Genomic DNA, 10,763 nt, shown 5'->3' on the forward strand with positions numbered 1-10,763 from the left:
GGAACAGCTGAGACATTCTCTTCACTGGACCTCCAGAGGGAAACTATATCAGTCTACAGGACCACTGCTTGGACAGAACCATATCTGCTACCACTGCCCTAGCCAGCAAGTGTCAGGTTGTATCTCAAACTCTGTCAGTTTTTCTTCTTTTGTGCTATTCTATATATTTAGTTCTTCATTCCCCTTTTCCTAGTAAATTGTATTTCTGGCTTAGAGCCTCTCACTGGTTTTGCTCTTCAAACCAGGACACTTATTCTCTCTCTTTTCCAGGAAGGCGAGCTCAGCTCTCCTGTGGGGACACCGACACCAACCTATAAATGGCCTCAAAACGGTACTCACAGCCTGCAGACCCTGTGATTCTCAAGAAGCTGCCTCGCCTGGAGCCTGCCACCGGCTTCCTGCCCTGGCAAATCCCAGGCACATGCAGCCCGGTGCCCCACCTTGGCTCTGGGAGCCATTTCAGCTACACAGGCTCCTACTTTGCCTGCCCACTGCAGAGCCCCAAGGGCCCCGAGCAGCCCCCAGCTGGCTGGAGCCCCACGCCTGCCTACCTACACTACAGCCCCGGTGCCCTGAGCCAGCCCATGCCAGCTGAGGGGCCGCTGCAGAACTTCCTGCTGTGCCCACCAGAGAGCCTTGACACCAGGCTGCACCCCCTGGACAGCCAGAAGGGCAAGGACAGCCTGATAAGGCAGGAGAAGCTGATGGCCAGAAAGAAGCTGAACAGCCCCAGGTACCCCTTGGCAGTGAAGAAGCCGGTGGTGGTGAAGAAGGCAGTTCCTCTAGCAGTCCCCAAGCCAGTGTACGGTGCCCCCGCCTCCTTCTTGGCTTCCAGGATGGCTCTGCTACTCAGGAAACAAGCAGAGAGCCTGCAGCAGCAACCAGGGAAGGTAAACTGGGCCCTGCCCCCGGCCACCCACCCTCTGCACCCCAGCAAACCCCACAGCAGCGATCCCTGCACCAACCACAGCCTCTTGCTTCTGCCCTCCAGCCTGGCCCTACCTTCCAGGGAGCAGCTGAGCTCCCCCACTGCCTTACCCCACTACTGTGTCACCTTTGATAAGCATGGGCTACCCCCCAGCACCCCGTTCCTGAAAGCAAGTTATCCTTCTGCCCAGAGTCAGAAGAAGATGCCAGAGGTCCCCAGCCTCAGCCTGGACCCCTGGCCCAAGCTCCAGCTGCCTGAGAGCAGCCCAGTGATGCAGGAGAGGTCAGCAATGTGCTACCCACCCCACCCATACCTGCTGTCACCCCACAGAGCTGGCCCCCTCTACCACCCCCCAGCTCCCACTGCGGTGGAGCCCAGTTCCCTACCCAGCTTTGGCTATGTGGCAAGCAGGGAGCCCTTTCCCAGCACCTACCTAAAGCCCCAAGATCCCAGCAGTTATTTTCCCAGCCCCTTGGAGCCCCATGTGCCAAGGACAGTGGGTGCCAGGCTGGGGGCGGCACTGAGGGATGCTGAGCCAGGCAGGGATGCGGAGCTGCCCAGGAACACCAAGTACCCAGGGTTTGCCGTCAGCCTGGGCGATGCATCCACGTTCCACGCCTCCTTTCCCGGCACGGAGCCGGGCTGTGAGCAGCACGGGGCAGACAGTCCGCAGTGGCGAGCAGCACCGAGGCACAGCAGCGCTTTCCAGCCTGTCTGCACCCCAGAGAGGCTTTCTGGGGGCTCCGGTGGGCTGGCTGAGACATTTCCCGAGAGAGGAGGGAGCTGGGAGAAACCCAGGCAAAGGGAGGAGGAGCAACTGTACCAAGGGAGGAAAAACAGCAGCCCGGACCCTCAGGACACCCCCCATGGGGGACCAGGGGAAGGAAATGCCTGCAAGGTCAAGGATGCAGCCAAGGAGCTCATCCGCCCTTCTCTGTCCGTGACCCCCGTCAAAGGGCTGGAAGTGCTGAGGGACACCAAGGATTTGTCATCCTCCCCACCAATGCCTGTGATCCACAACGTCTTCAGCCTGGCACCCTGCCAGGAGTATCTGGAGAGGGCCAAGGTCACAGACCTCATTCTGTTCTGCAGGAAGCATCTGTGGGAGGACTCCTCACCCCAAAACACGGGTGGCAGCCAGGAGCCTGCTGCTGTCAGAGACGTCTCAGTGGTGTCCAGCCTGAGGTCAGGCAGTGATGCAGAGCAGAGCCAAGAGGAAAGTTGTTATGGGAGCATCCCTAAAAAGCCAAAGGCTGAGGCCCAAGAGCTGGAGTCTCAGGAGGGCAGCCCTGACAGGGTGGGCACTGAGGAGCCACCCCCTAAGGAAATGGTGCTGGACCTTAGCTTCAAGAAGAGACTGGTGGAAGCTGGGGACACCCAGAGACCCCCTGGCTTTGCCGAGGGGACACTGGACCGAGAGGATAAGGAGGAGAAAGAGGCTGCAGAAGGTAAGGTGGGGTCGCATCTCACAATTGGATGATGTAATGTTATCAGTCATGCAGTGACACTCAATGGCCCATTAACAGAAGATATCTCCCCAGAGGGAGGACGGGTCAAGGAAGAGATAAGGAACACTGCCCCGCCTGGTTTTAACAGATAGTGACAGAACACATGCTTTTGGTGACATCTTGCATTGCAGTCTAAAACAGTTAAATACTACTTTTCTATATTGTAAGTTTGAATGGTGTTTTGCTAATCCACAGCTTTGCAAAGTGCCTGGCAAAGTTTTTCTGGACAAATCACTTACCATGTACCAAGCCATAGATTGCTGAAGTTACGTGGGAAAAAACCGCATTACCTCTAAAACCTCTAAATAGCTGAACACCCTTAAAAGGTGCTACAGTGTTTACTGACAGCTCTGGGAAAATAGGAAAAGCCCTTGTGACATGGAAAGAGGAAGGTGAGTGGCAAATGTTGGAGGGTCATGAAAATGGATCACTGCAGTTAGAACGGCGTGCTGTAGCTATGGCTTTGCAAAGTTTTCCCCACATTCCTCTAAATGCCGTGACTGACTCTGCCTATGGTGCTGATATCACACAGAGATTAGATCCAGCACTACTAGAGGAAATCGACTGTGCAAATATATCTGACTCCCTAAAAACCCTGCGCCATACCATCCTGGCCAGAACTTGCCCTATTACATGTTACACCTCAGAAGTCACAACAAATTTACCATATTTCATCACAGAGCGCAGTGCTCGAGCAGACCGGCTAGCTGGCTCTGCTTGGACAGCACCACAGCCAGACATGCCAGCACAAGCAAAGGCATCACCTGATTTCTTCCACCAAGGTGTTCTGGCCTTACAAGGGCAATCCCAGCTGTCAGACACAGAGGCTCATAACATTGTTAGCACCTGCACTGACTGCCAAGGCCACACTGCACCACTGCAGATGGGGATGAACCCTCGTGGACTACATGCTTTGCAAGTCTGGCAAAGTGATATCACACACATCCCTGAATTTGGATGTCTAAAAGATGTACATTTACCCATTAATACTTTTTCATCAGCAATATGGGCTACAGCACACACAGGCGGAAGGGGTCAGGATGCCATCACACATTGGCGTTCAGCCTCTGCTGCTTTAGGTATCCCCTTCCCCTGTCCATCAAAACAGACAATGGTCCTGTTTGCACTTCACAGAAAACAAGACACTTCCTACAGCTCTGGAGTGTGTCACACCACACTGGTATTCCCAAACCAGCACAGGACAAGCCATAGTGAAAAAAGCACATGGAACTTGAGAATGGAAACATGAAAAACAAAAGGGAGGAATGCGTGGTAAATCCCCACAGGGTGGAGTAACTAAAGCTATCTATACACTAAATCATTTGAGAGTATTAGAAAAGTTGCAGATCCCAGTCATTTTAAATCACTTTCTATCACTACAATCTGGCAATGATCGAACCCAAGGTAATGGTGCGAGACCTTCTCACCAATAGCGGGGAGGCACGTGGGATCTCATCACCTGTAAGGGCGGGGACATGCGTGTGTTTCAACAGACACAGGAACGCATTGGGTACCTGCCACATGTGTCCTTCTGGCGCTGTTGAGGCAGGGACAGGAATGAAGAGACTCCGTCTTCAGAAGGCAAAGGACGAACTTTATTAACAAGTAGCGTTCCTCTTTGATAACCAGGATCCCTAAGGTGAAATATCATTGGTCTCAAAGTGAAAACCTTTGACACGATTGGTACACTGGACTTAGATCAGTGTGGCACAACATATCGATAAACAATATGAACGGAAAGCAAGATAATAGATTTTTTACATTCCTCCTGGACAGTTTCCCAGGCTTAGCCTGGCAGAAATCTTTCTCTTTTTCTCTTTGACTGAACTGAGAATATCCACATTTCTCCTGCCTGGGGCCACAAGCAGCTTTCTCCAATAGCTCCTCAAGAGACGTGGTGGAGCCATGTGCAGAACAGCGATGGAGACAACTTGTTCACCTCCCTCACGGACATCTGGGACGATTGAAGCTATGGCTCATTTCAGGACTCTATTTGTTTACAAAATGTTTTTCTGTTTACAAATTAGTTTTGTGTTTACAAATTGTTTTTCTAGAAGTTGGGTATTCTCTAATGGCCCTAAGGGTTAAGTGGTTTCGTTTTTAAGTGGTAAGTTGTAACTCTAAGTAGTTAACCTGTGGCCTGTTAGCCTGAAGGATTGTGATCTTGCCTAAGAGCTCCTGGAAGTGAGTGCTACAACTCCAGGGGTCCATGAGACACATCTCTGGCTGAGGGGTTCTACGCTTGTCAAATTAGGTAAAAGGCCTCCTTCAAATTAGAGCCCTGCTGCCTTCTGTCACCCTGGCTGCAAAGGGCCCTTGCAGGTAGGATAACAGAGAATACTTTGCAATTGTAATAAGAAGGAAAGGAGGAATTGTCAGTACAGCTAGTCTGTAACTGGACAAGGTAACTCAAATCCAATTCAGCTGGCCTGGTGTAGTAGATAGGGACAGGTGAACAGAAGATTCCGGGATGTGACGGAAAGAAAGACCCTTCCCCCTTCTCCCTGCTTCACGTTATCTACCACCCCCAGAAGATGTAACCACACCTAACCAAGTAGTTTTCCACTCCTGACTAACCCTAGACTCCCTACCAACCCCCCCCAATGTAGCAAAGACTATTTAAACCCATGAGATAAGATAATAAATGCTTTCGACCGTCCACCACATTGGTGTCAGCGTGTGTCATTAGCCTGAGCAGCCCGGACTAGGCTGGGCTGCCGTGCTGCTCCTTGCGAACCAGGTCGCCGTTGCCTCCCCTGAAGGCAACACAGAAGGACCCCTCCAGCGATCCCTCCCATCAGAGGGTGGGCCAGAAGAAGGACTGAGAAATTAATCCAACCTCACCTCCCCCCCAATAGGGGCTGGCTCGCTGCAGGATGGTGCAGGGCCATTGGGGGATGGGTGGGGCTGGCGGGAAAACATGGGCGGAAGAGAAGGGTCAAGGTGGGAAAATGGGGTCCCTGTAGCGTGGCCAGCGCCATCTTGGGAGGGGGTGCTGGGTGCACTGCATCTCGCCTGGGGAGACACGGCCAATGCCACCCCTAAGGGAGGATAACAGTGCCCGGCAGGGCGCTTGGGGCGGCTCAGCCACTGCCATCCCCAAGGGAGAAGGTTTGGGGAAGTCGGTGGGGAAAAAGGAAGGGGGGGCTTCACAGAAGCCGAGGGGAAAATCTACAGGAGAGGGGCCCAACGTGGCTGGAAGCCAATGAAATGCGTGGATGTGAAGGGCCTCTCTTAGGATGTTAACAATTCTCCCATAGCTGACGTGTCGCCGTTTACAATTCTGTCCCACTGGTGTCCTTTCGACCCCCCCCTGCCCCCATAGCCCAGAATAGGGAGGAGAGGGTAGAAAAGGCAGCTTTCCAAGAAAGAGAAGGAGCTTTCCAGTATGAGTTACCCCAAAAAGGACCGAGCAAGGTTGCATCCTCCTTGGAAAAGAAAAAGCCTCCCGGCCGCCAGGGACATGCAAGCCTACAGCCCCCGTCTGGACGCGGATGGTGGTTAAAACGCAGAAAAGAAAAAAAGGTAGCTCAGCCACCTGCCAGGGTCCCCACCCTGCTCTGACCCAACTTACCCTACTGGCGTGGGAGGTGAAATCTCTATCTCTCTCCTCAGTGGTGGAAAATAACACTGAACTGAGGCTGTATTCTTTCGCGGTTTGGCTCTCCCAGAAGTCTGGGTGTTCCCGTTAACCAGAGCTCGCCCTGAAACTTTGTGTTTGGCCACTGTCAACATCTGGTCCCCATTCAAATGCTGTCCCCCTGACAGGCCACTCTTAGAGCTCAGTCCATCGAGCCACTGCCAAACTGTCCTCTTTGTCCTCGGGTAAGTCTACCCGGCTCCTGGTCCCTGCAGTGCAGCTGCCCACGCAGCGCGGCTGCTACCGGGCAGGTTAGAGAGCACGCTGGTGAGGACGGAAGAGGGTCCCGGAGCTTCGGGTTTCTTTTCCGCCCGGCAAATCCACTCCTCTTAGCGTCTGCAGAGCTCTTGCGGTGGCAGAGTTCCTTTCTCTCTCCCCCTTTCACAAGTCGATGGAAATAGCCATCTTCTGCTACCATTTGTTGCTGTGCGACATCAGCTCCTGGCGGGCACCTGCGGGCAGCACGGCAGGAGGGGGGGAGAAGCGGTGGCCGCTTTTCCCCTTCGGCTCTGCGAGGCTCAATTCTAGCGCGGGAACAGATGAATTGGCGACACGGGGCTTGGGTGCAAACACGTGTTTATTGTAGAAGCGTGCTCCAAAGACGCAGGGGCACCGAGTGGGGGTCGGTTATACCCCGTGCCCGGGGCAGGGGGGAACCTCAGAGGGGAGGCCAGGGAACCGAGCAGAAGCTCTGGACAACACAGGTCCAGATGCTCCAGATGTGCACTCCACCACCCTTGACACCCTCACACCGGTTTTACACAGGCCAGGAGAAGGGATGTCACGGGAAGGAAAAGCCGGGAACCCAAACTGAGCGGGTTTTGGATTTGAGAGAGGCACGAGGAGGGTGCTTGGCAGCAGCCCTGCTGTGGGAAGAGCTTCAGGACTCACCACCGGACTGGACAGACTGGGGCTCCAGCTGCCAGCTGAAGATGCTCCTTCCCTTGCTGGCCTCTGTGACGACTGTCCGGATGAGGTGGGAGCTGGTGGGAGCAGGAGCATCCCCCCGGAACAGAACCTCCCCTCGCACCACCACTGAGCCATTCCTGGCAGAGAGAGGAGACAGTGGACAGCACACCTGCTGCCTCTTTTTTCTCCAGGTGCTTTTATCCAGGAACTCAGACAGGGAGCCCTTGGGATGATGACACCAGTGAGGGAGTGTAGCCCCTCACAATGATCTGCCTGGAGCAGTTTCCTGGGCTGACCCTTCCCTCCAAGCCAAACCTGCAGCAGCTTGGACAAAAACAGAGACCACTGCTGCTTCCAGCAGGATCCATCCTTATTACACACACTCCAGGATTTATATATATCTGCTATGGGAAAGGTTGAAGAAAGTCTCAGGAACACCCAGGAGGAAAGCCAAAACAGCCTACACCAACAAGCATTGGTTAGAGCAGAGGTTGCTGCCCTTATCAGCCATTCACTCCAACATCCACCTCCCAGCCTTCTGGGAGCAAAGGAAAAACATTCTTTCACACGTGCTGGTTATGGCTGCAGCCATTCCTCTGGCATGCACCTTTCCCAAGAGAACAGAGTCTCAGTCAAAGTTACGTGTAACCAGCTGCTCTTCCACACAGGACTCCCTTAGGGCCAGGGTGGCTCCCTCAGGCCACTGCTGCCTCAGAACCCAGCCCCACAGCAGCCGCACACTCACAGGAACTCGAGGACATTTGCCTGCAGGAAGCTCTGGTAGGGTTCCATCCCTGGGGAGCCAGCTCTGCCCTCGCTCAGCAGCTCAGCCGGGCCAGAGGCCGCTCTGGTGCCTGCAGGGAGAGGCTCCCTGGCTGGGGAGGAGCGCTGGGAAGTGCTGGGGCCACTGGACACGACGTGGGCATCGAGGGTGACTCCTGTGGGCACAGCCAGGGTCTGGGAGCTGAGCAGGGAGCTGGCCACACGCCCAGCGCCAGGAGATGTCGGCGGGCAGGATGCAGATGTCACGCTGCTGCGGGTGGCAGGGCGGTGCCCAGGCTCAGAGCCACGCTGCAGAGCTGGCTGTGGGGAGCAGGGGGGAGGCACAGAGCCTGGGCTGGCAGGGCTGGGCCCTGCAGGTCCTGCTGCAGTGGGAACGGGGCCCACGGATGCTGTCCCGGGCTTGCTGTGCCTGGATCCTTCCATCACAGCCGTCCGTCCAAGCTCTGGGATGGCACCGATGGCTGTGGAGCTGATCCCAGGCACGGTGGGACCTGCAGGGCTCGGAGCCCTGGGCTGTCCTGAGGAGGCTCCAGGGGACATCAGCAGTGCAGGGGGAGAAGGCCACTCACTCTGTATCCCAGAGGTGACAGCAGGAGCCCCAGATTCCACCGAGGGCAGGGAGGAAGGCAGCCCCTGCTGACTGTGGGCACCAGGAGCTGTGGCAGTGGTAGGAAGTGATGCCAGGACAGCACCCAGGAGTCCAGAGCCATTTCCTGGGCCAGCAGATCACCCACCGAGGGAGCAGCTGCCCCAGGCAGGGCAGTGCCAGCAGTGCCCCAGAGCCCCTCTGGTGTCAGGGCAGGGGGCACCCCCACCGTGCCAGGGCTCAGCCCGGCCGAGCTGGGTGTCCCTTGCCTGGGCAGAGCAGAGGCAACCACCTGCTCTGCTGTTCTGGGGCTCCAGGAGCCAGCACCCGTCAGTGTCCCTGTGGGGACATCGGGTGGGACCTGAGACCCTGCAGCTGCCCCTTGGAGTGGCACCACTTGGCTGGGTGCCCCCTGTGTCACTGCAGCCCCTGCAGAGGGGCCAGGAGCAGCTGTGGGGAGGGAAGGAGGCTGCAGCCATACCTGGGAGGTGGCAGGGACCCCAGCAGCCGCCTCACTCCAAGCTCTGGAGGTGGCCTCAGACCCCCTCTGTTGGCTCTGGGGCTCTGCTGTGCCGACTCGCTGCCCCAGGCCAGCGGCTGAAGTCACTGCTGGCATCTGTGTGTCACCGCGTGAGCCTGGTCCTGCTCTGCGCCAGGAGCCAGGACTGGGGACACCCTCGGGCTGGCAGAGCCAAGCTGAGGCAGCAGGCTCCCTTTTGCCAGGCCCCTGTGCGAGGGACAGCCTGACAGGCACTGCTGTGCCCGGCGTGAGCCCTTCCCTGTCCCCAGGGCCAGGCTGCCGCAGCAGGGAGCTCCGAGGTGTCCGTGTGGCCGCAGTCCCTGTCCCCAGGCTCCGTCCCCCAGCACCTGCCCCAGGGCTCACAACTCCTGGGAGCCCCGGGAAGCAGCCCGAGGAGAGGAGGTCCCCCCGTGCTGTCACCCGCCCCTCGCTGGGAGGCCGAGGAGCCCGGGGGACCCCAGGTGACAGCAGCCAGAGCGCCCAGGCCGTAGGGGACAGCAGTGGCACACACGCACACGGCCAGCAGTAGGAAGGCTCTGCACCACAGCCTGCGGGCAGGGACAGCCCCGCGGGCAGCAGGACACAGGGCTGTGCCCGCAGCCCCTTCCCTCTCAGCACGGAGCATCGTTCCTGCCCGCAGGGCAGCAGCAGCGTCCAGGGGGCTCGGTGCTCCAACCCCTCGGCTCATCCTGGCAGGGCCACGGCGAGAGCTCAGCTGTGGAGAGGGACAGCAGCAGATTTAGGGTGGGGCTCTGCAGCTCCCACATCCCAGGGCCTGGCCCCTTCCCAAGCTTCCCATCCCCAGAGCTCCTCATTAAACCCCCTCCTGCTCCCCAGCAGCCTCTCAGCCCAGGAAAGCCTGTGCTGTGGAATTGTGTTATTATATGTTCTATTATGTATAAGGTCATTCCATGTATCCCCTCTCGATCTGTAACGACCTCCCGGGTTCTCCCATTCCCCCCCGCGGTTTACCTTAGTCACTCTGTTTACGTCTCTCAGACCATCTGTCAGCCACGCGGCGGGGTCGAGAGACGACCTGGCACCCTTCCATCTGTCCATCTCCCATTAGACCCCTGCACCCCAATATCCCCAGTCCCCCCGTGGCGTTATCTCATTGGCTGCCCCGGGTTTCCCCTATCCAGTACTTATAGAGCAGGTTGGGGACGCCCCGGTGCTTTTTCTCCCGCCTGGCCCCTGACTGCCGCAACCGCCGCCGCTGCCTCAGGCGATCTCGGCCGTCTCGGACTGTCCTGCGATCGCTGCCGCAGCCTCACCGCCGCCGCGGTCGCCGCGGCTCCCGCACGTGCCGGCTGCAGCGCCGCGGCTCTGCACACAGCCTCTCCTGGCTCGCGGCCAGCTTCGGAGCGTGCCGCCCTGCCCCTGAATCGGCCAGGCGGCACGGACAAACTCGAACTTAGCACGCAGCAGTCCTCTCGGTTTTTGCCTCCCCAGCCAGGCCGTAATAAACCGAGATATCGCCCGCGGGGGAAAAAGTCTCTCTCCTTTTATTCGCCTCAGGACTCGCCTCGCTCCCAAACCCACGCAGCACCGGCAGATACCCGCGAGGGTTCGCCGGAAAACACGGAAGTTGCCAGCGCTCCCCCCCCCCCCCGCTCACGGAGCTAGCTGGGACCAAAGGGGGGACAACAGAGAGCGCTAAGGCACTGTGCCAAGCCTCAGCACCTCCTGGGAAGCTCCCAGGGCAGCACAGGGATGGAACCAGCCCTGGGCTCAGACATGACCTCATTCCCTGCCCCAAACACACACCTGGTCCCCAGAAACCTCCCCAAGGAGGGCCAGGACCACCAGCACCCCTCACCTTGCAGCACCCCTGCAGAAGAGAGCACCAAGGCCCAGCCAGACCCTGCCTTTTATCTGCATTCCCAGGG

At 57.5% G+C, this 10,763-nt stretch overlaps 1 protein-coding gene across 1 annotated transcript in view; it reads left to right on the plus strand.

Annotated features, from left to right (window-relative positions):
* Window positions 1-202: 202 nt before the first annotated feature.
* The window catches only part of LOC121470534 (uncharacterized protein C15orf39 homolog), a 29,463-nt gene continuing 18,902 nt past the window's right edge, over window positions 203-10,763 (plus strand). Inside the window, 1 exon segment of the mRNA XM_072934013.1 lies at window positions 203-2,376. Within this exon segment, the coding sequence (XP_072790114.1) occupies window positions 318-2,376 (2,059 nt within the window). The 5' untranslated portion in view covers window positions 203-317.

The sequence above is a fragment of the Taeniopygia guttata genome, chromosome 10, assembly GCF_048771995.1.
Source record: "Taeniopygia guttata chromosome 10, bTaeGut7.mat, whole genome shotgun sequence".
NCBI lineage: Eukaryota > Metazoa > Chordata > Aves > Passeriformes > Estrildidae > Taeniopygia > Taeniopygia guttata.